The sequence below is a fragment of the Pagrus pagrus genome (assembly GCF_965226575.1).
Source record: "Pagrus pagrus genome assembly, chromosome: 8".
In the NCBI taxonomy this organism is placed as follows: Eukaryota; Metazoa; Chordata; class Actinopteri; order Spariformes; family Sparidae; genus Pagrus; species Pagrus pagrus.
The window spans coordinates 28,268,014-28,285,659 of NC_140192.1; the positions used below are offsets into that span (position 1 = coordinate 28,268,014).

The window sequence follows — 17,646 nt, forward strand, 5'->3', positions numbered from 1 at the left end:
GTCAAATTGGTCTTGCACGGACCTCCACATTTCCTTCGCCACCGTCCAATCCTGTCCAATCTCCTCCCAGCAGTTCTTTAGTAACTGTTTGTCTCTGTGCCCGGGTAAAGTAACATCATACAGATGTTTAAAACTTCTCACCAACTGGCATGCTCAAAAAGTTATGCCATTTTAAAAAATCCTTCCTCATCACCTGTGGTCATGTCTCGCTTGAACTATTGGCTACACTGCTACACTGCCCCCCATGACTTCCAGAGGTAACGCTCCATTGGTCCATATCTGTAAACTTTCAGAAAATGAGCAGAAATACAGACGGAACGAACGCATCGTGCAGACAGAAGGCTCTGTCCGTATGCGTATCTAAAGTTGACCTTAAATGAGCTTTTACATGTTTTATCCACTAAAAAATAAAATTACAAAATTAAAAACCTCAGAAACGTGAAAAAAAAACATCCATTATAGTTACACTTTCAACAAGGGACACAAAATCTTTTGTAGTTACCAGGAACAAATCAGAAACTAATGAGGAACTAACTTCTAGTTAAGCATTAGTTAATGAGTAGCTAATTGGGAAACAAGTCAGGAATAATTCAGGAACAAAAATGATAAGGAGACTTGTCAACTAATGGACAGGTACTCATAGAAATGATTCTGTCCTCAGTCACCACTCAGGACGATGCATCACTTTCCCCGGAGGGACACAAAAAAGATAATAATGAAGTAATAAGGGACTACTTAGTATTCAGTATCACCACCTGCACCCAGACAGTAACTAATGGTTAAGTAATTAGTAATAAAAAAGTTGTTACGAGTTTTGTGACATTTGCGGGCTGTTTCAGAGCCAATCAAAAACTATTAACTATTACAACTAGAAAGTTGTAAATATGATCAATTCACAGATATTCATCAAGTCCTTCTTGATTTGTTCTTCACTTGTTTCTTCAACTCACATCATTAACTAATCATTAGCTACTCTATAGAATTTGATCAGGAGTTACTCATTACCTTATGGTTAACTGGCAGTTAGTTCCTTATTTGTTCCCTAGTAACAACTTAGTTTTGTGTCCCTCATTGTAAAGTGTTACCTAAATTATTTCAGACAGAAGTACGTGTGTGTGTGTGTGTGTGTTTGTGTGTATGCATCAATTCTTTGGGTTGTATTACTACCAGTACTAGCCTGTCTGTTTCGAATTGACTGTTGCAACAAGGATGATGGGCGGTGTGTAGCTCTGTCCATCTTTTCTTTATTAGCGCCTTGCTTGAGAACCGTCTGTCAAAAGCTAAGATTTAAATTGGCTCAGAGTTGCTCGACGTCTTGGGATTTGCAGACACACATGCTGTCGACGTTTGCTGAAGCTAGCTCGACCACAGCAAGGCTCTGGCTTCCAACTCTGCCAATCATGGAAGGTCTGAAAGACACCACAAAGGACAGAGAAGCTTGCATTCATACAAATTGCTGGGTTCTTTCTGTCTATGACTTACATGCTTTTGTGAAGCATGAGAGTGTTTATTTTCATCCCTCATCTTTTTACCCAGCAGGCTCAACACACTCATTAAACAGCAGAAGGACGAGGCGTGCTCTAGGTTAGCACACCTCAGACTGCAGCTAGTGCTTCTCATGTTGATGATGATCACTTTTGGCAACTAATTTTTTTCCCTCCAAAATAGTTGCATCATGATTTACAGTGATTTTGTCCCCCTGCAGCTGTTTTCACTGAAATGTTTGTTAATAAAACACAGGACTCTCACCACATATTATAGCTGCCTGTGTTGGAAAGTACAGTCATTTTTGAGGTACTTGTACTCTACTTGAGTATTCCATTTTCTGCTACTTTACGTTTTACATACGTTTTACTCCACCACATTTTTTTATATTAATTTGATAAATTTATTTATTTTTCGGCAATCAGATAAAAAAAAAACATCAACACTGATTTTGATAATCACAAAAATGCTGAAAATGGGATTAGTGAATCAACCCGGCAAATAATCAGTCGACCCAAAGAACAGTATATACATACATTACATACGAGTATGTGTATAATTTACTTTTACTTGTACTTTTGATACTTATATACATTCAATATCAGATACTTTAAGACTTTTACTCCAGTACTATTCATATGGGTGACTTTCAATTTTACTATAGTAATATTTTCTCACAATATCTCGACTTTTACTCAAGTATGACTTTTCAGTACTTTTTACAACACTGCAGATTTTACATTTAATTAAAATCTGGAAATACTTGTACTTAGTATTTCCATCTTATGCCACTTTCTACTTCACTACATCTCAAATATGAAACATTTACCCTGTAATATTGACTTCATATAAACACCTTCTTATATAGTTAGTAGCTGGCCATTTACATTGAGATGTTACATTTAAAAAAATTGTAAACTTCTAAAATACACCCACATTAAAAAATGAAACCAGTAGTTCCGACATTTTTGGCTTAAAAGGGACAGTGTCTAGATGAGGTCACGTTTAAGGTGTCTATAAGTTATTAGTAGTTCCACCAAAGAGTGATCTCCAACCTCTAAACTTATTATTACATTTAAATAACAGTTTGAATCCCAAAGACAGTAAAGTTATCTAATATTTCACTAAAAGCAAAGATTTGAGAAAAGGTCTTCCCCCATTAATTATTGACAACCACTCAGATTTATCTTGTAACCCTTAGAGGATGCCTGACCTCTAGGTTGGGAACTACTGGATTAAACCATCTAACTAGCTACTAACTTTATATAAAATAGCTTGGTCACCAGCTACAACATTAAACTTAAGCATCATTATGTCATACATGATAGTCACAGAACCTTTACCTCAATGCTCTCACTGCAAAGATGCCCTTTCATAAAAGTGGGCTGTCTATGCAGTAGAAAGCAGAGAAAACAGAGAAAAATGGCTGTGGTATCCCCTTCTGTTTAAAAGGTAGAACACCTGCAAAACCCCCAAATGCATTGTATACTGCAAGGTGGGCAGATGTTTCCCAAGCAAGCGAAATTAAGAGAAGTTTACCATTGTTCATTTGAATAAACTACCAACATTATAGTGATTCAAATCTGAATGGAAATCTGTAAAGTTCTCATTTAAGGGGGGTTTTGAATGCAGGACCGTCACTTGTAATGGAGTATCTGTACATTGTTACACTGATAGCTGTTGGTGAACCTGGAGGTTGAAGATTTTGGACAGTTTCACTACGTTGAAGGTTAAGTTGTTGTAAGAGTTTAGAGTAAACTCTGTAGGTGGAGCTGCATCTAGCGCGCCATAGAAACATCGAAGGACCAGGAACAGCTTGACTATCTATGATTTATCAGCCTCTGTCTCTCTGACTCCTCTCCTTTATCAGTCACTCTGCATCACTCTCCTGTCACTATCCTTCACTCTGTTCTTCCTCTCTACGTCTTTTCCTTTTACGGGGCTCAAATTGATTTCCAAGCCGGCCTTCTGTCTTTAATAAAGATTTGGAGCACCAGCTCCAGTCTTGGATGGTGACTGAGGCCTCAGGGCACCGAGGGAACAACGGAGTGCGCGCAAAGCTCGGCCAGATCTCTGAGTGCCATTTTAACACTCACACCAGTGACTTTCAGGGTCCTTCACCTCACCTGAAATATTTCAACAGCACAGCCAAACAGCTCTCCTTATATGTATGATGGTAACAGGCTGGCAACACTGGCTGCATGAGCTGTACGTGGCAGAATGTCTTGCTTTTCATTTTGACGTCCACAGGTAAGAGCAGCCACATTGCCGGCTTGAGTCGTGCTTCTCACACGCGTGTCAATTGAGGCTGCAGCAGCGGGTCATCTAGACATTCGGAGTCTCACCTGTTTGATGTGGAACACGTGCACGGTTCTCAGCAAAAATAGACCTGAAAACGACCTGTAGACAGTCATATCGACATCATGCCAGCGTTTCACTTTAGTTCTAAAGTCTTTCTCTGAAGAATATGTCACAGACATTGAGAGAGTACACACAACAGGTGAAGGGCAGTTTCATCCCTGTGCACTCCTTTTTTGTTCTCTCCCTCCCTCCCTCCCTCTCGTTCCCCCTCCTGCTTACTGGCTCTTTCAATGGGGTTAAGGAAAATCACGTTTTCATATTTATTGATAATCATCAAATGCAAACTCCATGTACACAGATAAGGGCAGGCAGGAGCTGGGCTGCAGGAGCAACACTGCCTATGTGGAGTCACACATGCAAGTGATCCGCAGCAGCTCAGCAGCGCAGCCGCCACACATGACACAAGCAGCCAGTGTGGCCAGCCAGTTTGTTGATGTATTTTAGCTTGTGTCTGATGCATATTATGGTACGATAATGATGGCTCGTTTCCCGTGAGCCAGAGTTTACATTTCATGCTTAATTAATTAGTCTTCCTTCGTTACACAGGAACATTAAAGGCTCAGCGATTGTAGGGAACAAATATGACACTGTAAAGCAAGCCTTACAGTGTGCCAATTACAGTTTGTCTCTCTTCCATCTGCTTTCATTTACACCCAACAAGAAATGTGAGTTATTAGCCCACAAAGGAGCAGTAAACTCACCCACAGGGTTACTTGCAGCTCCTCAAAGCTGGCGGCAGGCTCGTGATGACGGGATGCATTTACAGCGCTCTCGTGGTTCTTGGAGCCGATGTGCTGCCTGCTCTAATGGGCAACATGAATATCTATCCATTGCATTCATCTCCAGGGTCACAATACATGATGACTAAAGAGCTGCATGTGTGAAACAGACAGAATGAGAGCAACGATTTAGTTACACAATGAAGTCTGAATTGAATGAAGTTGTATTGTGCTTTGTAATATGAATCACAGAGCCTATGGGCCAGGAAACAGACAGCCTGACTGTCAGTTTCACTCTCACTCTCACTTTTTCCAGAAGGAAACAGTGCAGACGCAGTCCATCTAATCATACACTTATTCAGTCTAAGAGTGGAGGCTCGGGGAAGGAGAAGAGGTGTGCAGTCTCTTAGTATACACCCAAGCAGCCAATGGAAGTGTTGTTTTCTTCGGATGACAGATTGAGGAGGGTAGTTGACTGACCTGAAACTAGGGCCAAGCCCCAATTACTGCATTCTTGCTCCGTAGCCATTAGCTCACTGTCTCTCGGGAGTCCAGATCTCATATGAAGGAATGACATGGAAAAAGTGAGTTATAATCAAATAAGATCCTTGAAGACAGTAGGGATTTTCTCTCAGTGTAATAATCACCTTTGCTGAGTGTCGCTCTACGTCTTGTCTGTCCTCAAGTATGATCTCACAGCACTTTAGCTCAAGTCTTCTTACTAGACATTTAAACACCCTTTTGTATCAGAAGCAAAAGGAATAAAGCAGTTTGCTCCTCTCTAAATACAAAACTGTTTTTTAGTCTTAAGGGAACAGTTCACCCAAAAATGTTGTCATCATCTTCTCACACCCAAAATGGGAAGTTGGTCGAAGTTTCGTAGTCCACAAAACCACAGCAAAACAGCAGTGCACCATTATCTTGACACATGAAGCAGCCAGTGACTGAAAAAAATCATAAAATGGCTCCATACATACACATCACATACTCCATGCATGTGAGTAGATAATGACAATATTTTGCTGAGCTGTTCCTTTAAAATATCTAATATATCAAGATGTGATGCTTTTGTTGAGCATATGGATGGAAATAAAGCAAAAGAGTATTGTGGAAAGAATGCTGCTAAGATGTGTCTAAAATAAAATAATAATTCATCTTGATTAAAGCAAATATCCCAAACAATTTTCTCTGAGAACAAAGCGTGCAATTTAATGTGCCATTAATGTGGTATCGCATTCTTTTCTCTCACAATTTAAGATCTCAGGTTTATGTCACTTTTCTTTTTCAGACTAAAGAACAGCAGGAGCAAGTTCTAAATCAAAGCAACAAAGTCTTCCTCTACTGTGCCTTCTTGGACTACAGGTGGGTTTGTGTTTGTGAATCAGATGCGGCATGTCCTCATTATTCATTCAGATGCAGAGCCAGAGAGATTTTATCTTGATTGTTGCATGTTCTTTTGCTCAAGTCTTAAAGGTTTTAAATCATAAGAAATTACCAATGATTTGGAAAAGGTGGGTTTCCTTTTTCTCATTCAAATCAAAAACATCCAGTGTTGCATGTGTTGCTGTTTCGGTTTTATGTGTCTTGAGCAACAGCCCCGGTGATCTGATAAATGGAGCCAAAACACAATTTAGAAAGTATAAATCATTTCTAAAGGGAGTGTGTTTTAGTTGGATTCAAAGGCTTCCTCTCCTTACTCCCCTCTGCCTTGAGGCTGAAGTAAATTATTGGATTGCCCTGTCAGATTGCCCTGGTACATTTAGCGAAGAAATCTCTCTGTGTGCCTCCCACGATGGATCATGTTGAGTCATCCCTGCAGCAGTCTAATTTTTGTGTGTTTTTTTATCTTTATATTAATATACCTCCTGACTGTCTCTGTAAATAATAATAGTTGTCATCTTTTTCAGTTCAAATGAGGGGATATGGTCCAATGAAGGTTGTGTACGCTCAGATGGGAACATGACGTACTCCGTGTGTTTGTGCAACCATCTCACCAACTTCGCCATACTTATGCAAGTGGTGCCCTTAAAGGTATGTTTTGGCGACTCTTTAAAGCAGCCAAGTCAGGAAAGTCGTAGCTTTTCATAAAACTAATAAAGACTGTGAAAATATGTAATGGCAAAGACTACACAAGGTCTGAAATAAGGTCCTATTGGGTCCAGCAGATGGGCGGGACTTCGGCTTGTTGTAGCTATCTTTGGCTGTAACTATGACAAGTTAAAATATCTTCTGTGAAAAATGCCTGTTGATGATTTCCACCTCTGTGCTTTTCTGTTACTAGGTCATTTTTTAAGAACAGTAAACCTCCCACTCCTTTTTAGGTATTCAAAAGTGTGTCCCTCCCTCTGTGTCTTTGTCACAAAATAAGAAAGATTTTTTAATAAGATTTTCAGGAGCATAATTGGACAGGAAACAGTGGTTTACCACACAGTAACCCATCAACCAGAAGCCCCCACTGCAGCCTCTGGACAGTTTATCGTTCCACCCCTTAGGTCAACTGTAAGCAGACCCACACAGTCACAATGTCGGTTTCACTGGTGGTTTTATACTGAAGCACTTCAGACAACTATGATTAAGTGTGGTTCTTTTTGGGTCACTGCACAGGTCAGTGGTCCATTCCTTTAAGGACCACAGTCTGCACTTGAAACCATTCCTTCAACTGTCCCTATGAAACATCTCAACCATTCCCTTCTCTGAACACTTTCCTGCACGCTTTTACATGTACATTTTCCTCATGAAGCTCGATCTGAATTCCAAACCTGTGTACTTTCTTATCTAAGAATATATGCCATTGCATTGACTGGTCAGCATCCACGATGGCTTCTTTAAATAAAAAAGACGAGCTAAGTGGGCCAGCGCTGTATTTAAGGAGCAGAAGTCTATTTGATGCTATACTTTCCCTTCGCCAGTCTCTAATTAGTGGGCTGCCTCATCCCTCAGCTGCGAGGGAACATCCCACTGATCCCTTTTTCTGGGAGGCTCAGACTCCTCTGCCCTCGTAATGACAAGGCACATGTGAAGACTGTTAATGGAGAATTAAACCCAAACCCTCAAAATAGCCTGAACTCCAAAACAACACCAATGCAGCGGGCTGTATGCCATGTGGATATGGAGAAACACAAGTATCGCTTATTAGACAATATATACATTTATCCCAAAATCACAAAAAACAGGTAATTGACTGTACTTTTACATTGACTCCATACAACCTAAAAAACTGTTAAATTTCAAAAAAAGGAAAAAAAAGTACATACAGAAAACAATGTAGCTTCAAAATAAGTAGAGAAAGAATGAATACAAGATGTTTTTGCCTTTGATAAGTAAAAAAAATCTGACACAACAAGTGAAAATTAGCTTGGTGAGATTACTTGAAATCAATCAATCAATCAATCAAGTAACTAAAAGTGTTTTGTCACAATTTAAACAACACACACACACATATATATAGCAAGCAATAAAAAACAGGAACTTATAAACTGAGGAACTGAGAAAGAACTAGTTTGACCAAAGCATAAAATGTTATCAATAAAACACAGGGACAAAACACTGTCATTAATGAGATCTTGAGATCGTCTGTGTCTGTGTCATCTCTATTTCTAATAGTATTTATTTTTATTTATGTGTATATAGTTGTAGCATATCCTTTTTTTAATGCACATATTTTCAGTTATTTTATATTTTTATATTCTTACTTACTCTTATTTTAACGTATCTTTTCTCTATTTATCTGTTCTTATAATCTTACTGTGACATTTCTATTCTAGAAGGAGCTACTGTAGTGTATCCAATTTCCCCCTCAGGGATCAATAAAGTATTTCTGATTTCTGATGACAATATGCCCATACTTTCAGAGTAGAACTACAATGAGTATTGTCAGTATTGTGTTCATCATACACTGTAGCTTTCTGAGTGTCTGATACAGGCTGAATGTGGTACACTGTACTGACCCACCATGTAGGCTAAGTAATAATGTTATTACATGTGGTCTTGTCCATTGTTGATAATGTTGTGTCTCTCTGCACAGCTCACTACTGGCCACAGGGTGGCACTGTCAACCATTGGTTATGTCGGCTGCTCAATTTCCATCTTCTGTCTCGCCATCACTCTGGTCACTTTTGCTGTTCTATCGTGAGTATTATCAGTTCATCACATTAACAACCTTTGATAGAACATTGTTAACATTTCACACTCTTCATCAGTCAATTTTTACATTGATTACATATCATATTTTAATCATGTTATATATATCTGCCTGTATAGTAACCTTTTTATTTACACTGCACAACTATCCTGTGGAATTCCTGTTTGTATCCTATTCAATCCATCGTTCATTTGCAATTATGTTAATATAATATTAATGACATTTTTTATACTTTTTTAGTATATTACAATTATGAGGGCAGTTATTCTGTGCAATTACCTTCTTGGTCATATCTGTATGTGAAGGATGAAAATATTTGTACATTTGTAGTTTTTATTGAATCTGCAAATATGCAAAGTAACTAGAAACTGAAATGATCAAATAAATGTAAAAGCACAATATTTGACTCCATAACGTAGTGGAGTGGAAGTATATAGTAGCAGAAAATAGAAAAACCCAAGTAAAGTACAAGTACTCAAAAATGTTACTTAAGTACAGTACTTAAGTAAATGTACTTTGTTATATTCCATGTAACTATGTACATTCTATAAAGTCTACATGATCATAAATTAAATGCAAATATTCAAATCCTTTTATGTTTTAAATGCTACATGTTCTTGTGATTAAAGCGCTATAAAGCACTGATGATATATGATGTTGTCCTCTGCAGCTCAGTGAGCACCATCCGTAACCAACGCTACCACATCCACGCCAACCTCTCCTTTGCCATCCTGGTGGCTGAGATCCTACTGCTCATCAGCGCTCGCTTCGACCCGGGCACGGTGGGTACACAGTATAGATTATATTGATGATCATACGGGTTGACATTCTCATAATATGAGACTTTATATGGTTTTAGATTTTGGATGTTGTTATTTTGTCAAGTGTTATCTTTTCCTGGTTTTCCAAATCCAATCCAAATGTATTTATATAGCACATTCAAAACAACAACAGTTGGCCAAAGTGCTGAACAGTCAGAAATAGCAAACAACAACACAAAAAACATGAGAAGAAGAAAGGCAACCCTCAAAAAAATGTGTTTTGAGACAGGATTTAAAAACAGGCAGTGAAGAGGCCAGCTTAACCTGTAGAGGCAACTCGTTCCAGAGTTTGGGGGCTGCAACTGCAAAGGCGCAATTTTCTCTGTGTTTCAACCTTGATCTGGGACGACTAAAAGCAACTGGTCAGTTTTAAAGGCTGCATTACAGCAAAGTCATGTCATTTTCTCAACTTACCAGACTGTTGTACTTGTTCTTATACTACCTTTACCCACTTAGTTATTATATCCCAATTATAGATGATTATTCATCAATAAAAGTACCAATAGTCATCCTTACAATATTGTTGCAATACCAATATCAAGGTATTTGATCAATAATGTGATATTTGATTTTGTTTCCCAGTGTGAGCTTTTATGAAGTACTTTTGAAGCGATTTCAAAATATCGATATACATATATAGTGTATCCAGAGGTAGTCTATAATATTGTAATATTATTTTATGGCCATATTGCATATTATGATGGCGAAGATAATAAAAAAGTCTGATTTTTTCCCCCGTCCCAGCTGCCTTGTAAGGTCATGGCCGTCCTGCTTCACTTCTTCTTTCTGAGCGCCTTCGCCTGGATGCTGGTGGAGGGCCTCCACCTCTACAGTATGGTGGTGAAGGTGTTTGGCTCAGAGGGCAGCAAGCACTTCTACTACTATGGCATTGGCTGGGGTAGGTCTGCTCTGCAGTCTCTCATTACTAAATTTAGATGGAAAAAAGCTTGTCCTCAATTTCACCCAGTACCCTGCCTCCACCTCATACCAAGACAATGTTGTTAACATGGTTGATATTTGTAACTTTTTATCTCATCTTCTGGCCAAATATTGTAAATAACAATGACCCTGTTCAATAAATATGCTTTGAGTTACATTTCAGTATAACAATGGTCTCTCCTGCTCTCAGTGAACCAGAGTTTGATGGACAGATAAAAAGAATCTGGGACATACATTATACTGTCTTTGACTGCTGTGAGGAATGCATAATCTCTCCTTCACATGCTGAACCCATTAGTGGAAAAATGATCCTTTTTTTTATTACTTCCTCTCTTCTCGCCAGAGTAATTTTTCATTTTGTGGGGCCAACTGCAAATTATGTGCTGGAGACTTGTCTGACAGTTATACATAAAAAGTAAAACATTTTTATAATGAAGTACTGCTGCTATTAGCTGTGATAAAGGCTGTTTACTACTTTATCTTTCATTTCCTCCTTTAAAGTTAAAGTTCACCTGTAGTGTAGTTGTAGTTATGCTTGAGCTTTGGCATGGTGAGCCAAATATAAAAAATCTAAGTTGTTTCCAGGGAAATTAGCAATTAGCAGCACAGTAGATGAATAAAACCACCACTGGGTTTAAAAGTGTGTGCAAAGACAGGTGCTACAATGGGAGGATGGAAAAAAGTGTCACGTGTTTAAGAGGGCCACAGGACTGTTTGCTATAATTAACTGAGGCACACTTTTGGACAACACTATGGAGGTTAAAATACTGTATGGATTATGTTTTATCACTGTTCGGCCCAAAGCTGTCATGTGTCTGTGGCCTTGGTAAAAGACTGACGGTGTACTAGGGCTGATTCCAATCTTATTAAGACTTAAGAAAATGAGTGTTGGCAACTTGTGTGAATGTTGTTAGCGACAAGGCTGCATTAGCAACCCTGTCATCTATGTGATCAGCTCCACAGGGGTGCAGATTTCGTGTGTGTCAACTTTTATTTGTGGTATTTTGATTAAAGGTTCCCCGTTGAGTTTGTGACCACAGGTAGCGCTATAGAGCAGTGTTCTTAAAGAGTGGGTTCCCATTTCATTCACATGATGACATGCACAGATACAAGCAAAAAGGCGATGCAATACACATTCCTGCCTGTTTTTTACGCGATACTGCTGAGTGACAGTTGGTGGCTATAATGCACCAAAAAATATAGCAATGTGCTGACAAAAGCAGGGGGGAAGAAGACTGATAGCAAGCAAACATCACTTCCTCATCATTCATCCTGCAAACAGATATACTTGTGAAAGAAAAATAGTAATAAAAATAAGTTGCGTCTTTCTTTCAATTGGTTTCAAAACAAATGCATACGCTAGCCAGATCGACATTATTATGACAGGAGGCGGTGTTACTCATACCCCTTTTGTCCACAGAGGCCCTAATCTTGAGGCCCTGACCATCAGCTGTATAAAATATGAACAGAGCTACCTGGTCTGAAGTGGAAGTGCCTCAAACCTGCAGACTCTATTGTGGCCTGCAGGGGGCGACATTAAAGGAAGTCTGATTGTATGTAAGGCTTATGAGAAAATGACCCTACTTCTCACTGGATTTATTACCTCAGTAAACAGTCTCCATGAGTTTATAGACTTTAGGTTTTCACTTGTTCCTGACATGTACTGTATATCAGCCCTGTGAATCTAGTAATGATTGCATATATGATTGTTTATGTTACTCAGTGCTTTTCTCTGGCATTTGCTGCATTTATTTTAGTGTGGAGAGTTGGTAGGAAATGATGTCATGTAGCAAAGCTCCTTGGCCTGAATCAGCCAGGTCAGTCACACTATATAGTATGCGTTTTAACCGCAAGGCCAGTAGAACAAAGTGACGTGGTGCAGACCCATAAATAAATACTGTAATTACCACAAATGGATCAATACAGCAAATATAATCAGGCTGCGTTATGCAGTCACTGCACTTTACTGGTACGTAAACACAACAGGGTCCAGGCACAGTGCAAAGAGATCAGATTTTTACCGCAGAGGCCCATAAGATGTTAATCCCGTCATGAGGACAGTGTGACATTTTTAGTGAATGTGTAACATGTGCCTTTTGTTTGTTTTTTTCTTTGTTTATTATCAGGCTCTCCATTGGTGATATGTGTGGTGTCCATGACATCAGCTCTGGACAGTTATGGTGAAGTGGACAAGTAAGTATGACACATGGATATAATTTAATTCCATCAAAGCTGGTGACATTGCATAAGAATGACATCACCTGCGGAAGAAACTGGAACTATCAACTGTGTTCATTGTTATTTAAAAGCTTTTAGGTTAACAATCACCACATATGTCATTCCATATTTACATTACAGCATCATGGAATTTTATTTGGAAGGGAACACAGTGTGATTATTGATTTTTGACTCTTTCCCAGCTGTTGGCTGTCACTGAAGAACGGAGCCATTTGGGCATTTGTGGCACCAGCTCTGTTTGTCATTGTGGTGAGAAATGTGTTACAGTTCCCATTTTGTTGCGTCATCTGATCTACAATTTAAAGGAAAAGATCTCCCAAAATGAAAATTCAGTCATTATCTACTCGCTCCTGTGCCGATTGAAAATCGGGTGAAGTTTCCTTATCCACAAAACATTTCAACACAACAGAGTTGCAGCATTCTCCTAAACAACGGAAGTAGCTGGGGCCCTGTTTTAAAATGTAAGAAAACAACTGAAAAATATGGCTCGTCGGGCATAATCCAGGTCTCTGGAAGCCTAGACGGCCTAAATTGACTTGAAAAGACATTAGTTACAACAGTTTTTTAGCCAAAATCTTCACTGTAGCTGCTACAGTAAGCTTAAAGCATTAGAATGCACCCTGTCTGAAGTTGGTGCGCAGGATGTAGGATGTAAAAACGTCTTATGAAATCAATATGGGATCTCTGGGCTTCCAGAGACTTGGATTACAGTGGACAAGCTGTTCGGAACCATACATACAATTGTTTAAGAGAATGCTGCAATGCTGGTTTGCTGTGAAGCTCCGGAAATGTTGTGTGGACTATGAAACTTCACCCCCTTTTCAATGGACTGGGGAGAAGAGATAATGACTGAATTTTCATTTATAGGTGAACTCGTCCTTCAATCTGTATTTATTGTAAACTTGTATTCTATTCGAGGAGGAAAGTTTAACTGTGTTCAATCTAGTTACCCCTCTTTCTGATTACCAGGTGAACATTGGCATTCTGATATCTGTGACCAGGATCATATCACGAATCAGTGGAGAAAGTTACAAGGTTCATGGGGACGCCAATGCAGTCAAGTGAGTTTATTCGCTTTCGGGATCAGATCAGTGCACTTTTAATTATTAAATGTCTCGCGCTTAATAAAAGCTTATAATATAAACATGATTGTCTCTTGTTTTGTTTCAAGGCTGACTGCAAAGGCAGTGGCTGTGCTCCTGCCTATACTCGGCATTTCCTGGATCTTTGGCGTTCTTGCTGTCAACACACACTCTCTGCCGTTCCTTTATATTTTTGCTGTATTCAACTCATTACAAGTAAGTTCCCCTGTACAGGATCTTTATTTTTCTAAAATGCTCACAGCCATTTGTGAAAAATCCCCTAAAGTTGACATTTTTTCTTTGTTGTCAGGGGTTCTTTGTCTTCTTGTTTCACTGTCTTCTCAACTCTGAGGTATGGTGCAAAATATGTCACACATAATTAATGTCTTGATTTGCTTGGAAGCGATTTTCCTGATTTATGTTGATAAATCCTGACATCATTGTCTGTTATGGGTTTACTTCTTTCTACAGGTCAGAGCTGCTTTCAAACACAAAACCAAGGTGTGGTCTTTGACCAGCAGCTCCATTCGAAACATCAATGTGAAGCCATTCAACTCTGATATTGTGAGTGCTTGCTTTAACAAAAATGACCTTCACAACTCTTATCTGCCTGAGTCTAACATTCTCCTTCCTATCCTCTAGATGAATGGAAACAAGGAGGGCGTGACTCCCACCAAGATGAACACATGGGACAAAAGCACCAACTCGGCTAATCGTATCGACCTCTCCGCCGTGTAGAGCCACAGATGGTCACTTCGCTCTGTGGCAGTCTGAGACTCACTAGTGTAGAATGACAAACACTGGCCAGAATATTTGTAATGGATTAAATTGGACAATCTTCCGCTCAAGTGAAAGTGATACCAAAGGAGGTGTGGCTTCACCTTTAAAGACAAACAGACTCTGAGGACTGTGCCTTAACTTTATAAAAACATAAGTTGTGTCCCCAAAACAAAAGCAGGGATTTCTGAGAAGGTCAGTGAAGTGAATTGTTGTATCCCCACATTACTCGCCAAGTTTTACTGTGGGATCATTTGTGTTCAGTCGCCTTACTTGCGTGAGTGTTTATTCAACCCCCCAAAAAACAGATTACTGTGCATTAGCCATAGGCTAGCAAGCAACGACACACATCATCAGTAAACTACTGCAAATCAATTCTTCCTCCAAAGGGCTGGCTCGAAGCTGCTAAACAGCAGCTCTGCTCCTGGCTCTGCCTGACCCACCCCCACACAACAGTCATCAAACATCTTAAGTTTTGTTTTGATTGAGAGACCCCTAGTGGCAGAAATTACATATTGTGCCTTTAACACAGTTCCGCATTTTGCAATATACGATTATTTGCTTTCTTGCTGAGAGTTAGATGAGAATATTGATACAACTTACCTGTTCGTTCAGTAAATATGAAGCTATCACCAGCAATTGGTTAGCAGAGTTTAGCCTAAAAGCCTGAAAAAAATCCACCTACTAGCACCTCTGATGCTGGCTAACTTTATTTTATTTACAAAAACAGTGTGATGATGACACATCGTGATTTTACGGTTATGTGCTGGACTAGCTAGCCAAGCTAGCAGTATTCCTGAATCTAAGCTAAGCTAAAGTAATCTGCTGCTAGTTGTAGCTTCACAGCGATCTTCTCATCAAACTTTCAGCAAGACGCAAAAAAATCGTATTTCCCTAAATGTCAGGATTTTCCTTTAAATTACAGAGATGTGTTTTGGCATGTAATATGCGTCTTACACAATAGAGTAGCAAAGTTACATCAGTTTTAATTTACTTGCAGAGAATGTAACATGGTAACATTTGAGGTGAATATTTTAAGTATGGTTGGGTACAAATTCACAAACATGGATAGAAAAGCGTGGAAAGCAGTATATATTGCTTAAGTATGGCGTTAGATGTATGCCTTAAAATAATGATATCATTTCACCTGCTCTTTACATCATCTCCACAAAAAATGAATTGCTTTTTTTATCTAGATGAACTTCTCAATGATTCCCCTGATTCGTACAGCTTTAATCTAACTTTGGGGACGACACAACAACCAGCAGTGTAGCAGTGAAAAGGACCCAATGTAATTCTGATAATGTATTTATTTATTTTGTGATTCTGAGTTCTGTATCATGTCTTCCGCAAAATGTCAAAGCTCAACAATCCGTCTGTTCTCGTGTTAAATTCTGTGTCTATTTGTGTGCTTTCTCTCTTGAAATAAACTGATTTGCAGTACCTCACATCTGAGTTGCTGCACCATGTTACACTTTTTGAGGAACAAATCAAATCAAATCAATTTAATTTATATAGCCCAAAATCACAATCACATTGCCTCAGTGGAATAAATACCGGTTGTGGTTTGGACACAATTCTGTGAAGTTTTATGGTGTCTTTAGCTGTTTTTCTGTTGCTAATTTCTTTTAAATTTTCATACATTTTTATACACTAAAATTTTAAATATGTTCTGAAATGGAGGGACTTATTGCTTTTTTTTTCTTAACATACTGTGAGAATGGAGGGAGATGACACATTTTAAAATGTCATTGATCCTACACTGTACCAGCATTAAGTTTCCTAAAACAGAATTTACTGTAAGTCACTCTGCGCTCACTTTTCATGTCTGATTTAAAGTTAATATTTCAGTATTTCTATGCTTGTATGACCAAAAACTGATTGTTGTCTTGTGGTACTATGGTTTGTGCTTCCAATTATCTTACCTATAAAATGTTTATGACAAAAAATCAGTGGTATCTTTTTTACATGAGTTTCCGCATTATATTCACTTTTGTATCGATTGCTGGCAAATACAACTTTTACTATTTGGTTGATACTTGTGCGTCTACCTGTGAATCACATTATTATTAACCCATTTTTTGATAAGTGTGGCTTTGAAGAATATCAAGTTACTGAAATGGTAACAGATTTATTATTATCATTACTACTATTATTATTATTATTATTATTTTAGTCTTTTTCATGGCTTTGTTGGATAGAACTGCTGTAGATTGAGAGGAAATTGGGATGAGAGAGAAAGAGAGGTCAGAAGACATGCAGCAAAGGGCCACAGGTTGGACCGAACCCTGGAGTGCTGCAGCAAGAACACAGCCATTGCACATGACATAGCTTTAAGACATACTTGAAGAATGATTAACCTATCCTTTCACAACATTTTTAGGGTATTTTCACCTTTCTTGGACAGTATGATAGGGAAGAGGCAAACAGGAAATGTGGACAGAGACAAAGCAGTACGACAGGCAACAAAGGTCCCGAGCTAAAATTGACCCAGTGATCTTGTTGCTAAGTGGCAGGCGTATTTGCAAACCAAGTTGTTCTAAACCAATCCTTTAAATGCACTAAAAAAAAGTGTCAGGTGTCCATGGTCGTTTCTGTGATGTTTAAACACTGGTGGATTATGAGACTATGGGCCATAAATGCATATAATGCACTGTTTGAGTCCAGAGCGCGATAGGCAAATACAAACATGATATCCTCAGACTGAATGAAAATAGTTTATTTTGTTTTTCAGAAGGAACTTTAACTGAGCTCTTTTACTCTTTTATGAGAATGGAACCATCACTGGCAGGTACAATTGTACATGAATATGTTGCTAATTGGCAGTAAATATGATTGATTTTATTCTATGTGGGATACTGTTTGTTTTGATTACTTTTGAATATTTGTGTGAGCTTTGAGTTTTTGAGCATATATATTTTCAGTATTGTGACAAGTACCCAAAAATCATATTTGTGCAAATTGCAGATTGCTAAATACTACTTTGGTACAGGTGAAAGTTTCAACTGAAAGTATCTGACACTGAATTTACTTGATTAGGTATCAAAAGTAATGTTCTGGCAATACATTTCTGGCATTTAAAT

The 17,646-nt window shown here is 38.6% G+C and overlaps 1 protein-coding gene across 1 annotated transcript in view; it reads left to right on the plus strand.

Moving 5' to 3' along the window:
* adgrd1 (adhesion G protein-coupled receptor D1) overlaps positions 1-16,568 on the plus strand; it is a 46,685-nt gene extending 30,117 nt beyond the window's left edge. Inside the window, exons 14-25 of the mRNA XM_084360826.1 lie at positions 5,854-5,927; positions 6,473-6,596; positions 8,590-8,693; positions 9,377-9,488; positions 10,272-10,425; positions 12,593-12,659; positions 12,887-12,953; positions 13,674-13,765; positions 13,876-14,002; positions 14,097-14,138; positions 14,258-14,350; positions 14,429-16,568. Of these exons, the coding sequence (XP_084216952.1) occupies positions 5,854-5,927; positions 6,473-6,596; positions 8,590-8,693; positions 9,377-9,488; positions 10,272-10,425; positions 12,593-12,659; positions 12,887-12,953; positions 13,674-13,765; positions 13,876-14,002; positions 14,097-14,138; positions 14,258-14,350; positions 14,429-14,524 (1,152 nt within the window). The 3' untranslated portion in view covers positions 14,525-16,568. The remainder of the gene's footprint in view (positions 1-5,853; positions 5,928-6,472; positions 6,597-8,589; positions 8,694-9,376; positions 9,489-10,271; positions 10,426-12,592; positions 12,660-12,886; positions 12,954-13,673; positions 13,766-13,875; positions 14,003-14,096; positions 14,139-14,257; positions 14,351-14,428) is intronic.
* Positions 16,569-17,646: the final 1,078 nt, after the last annotated feature.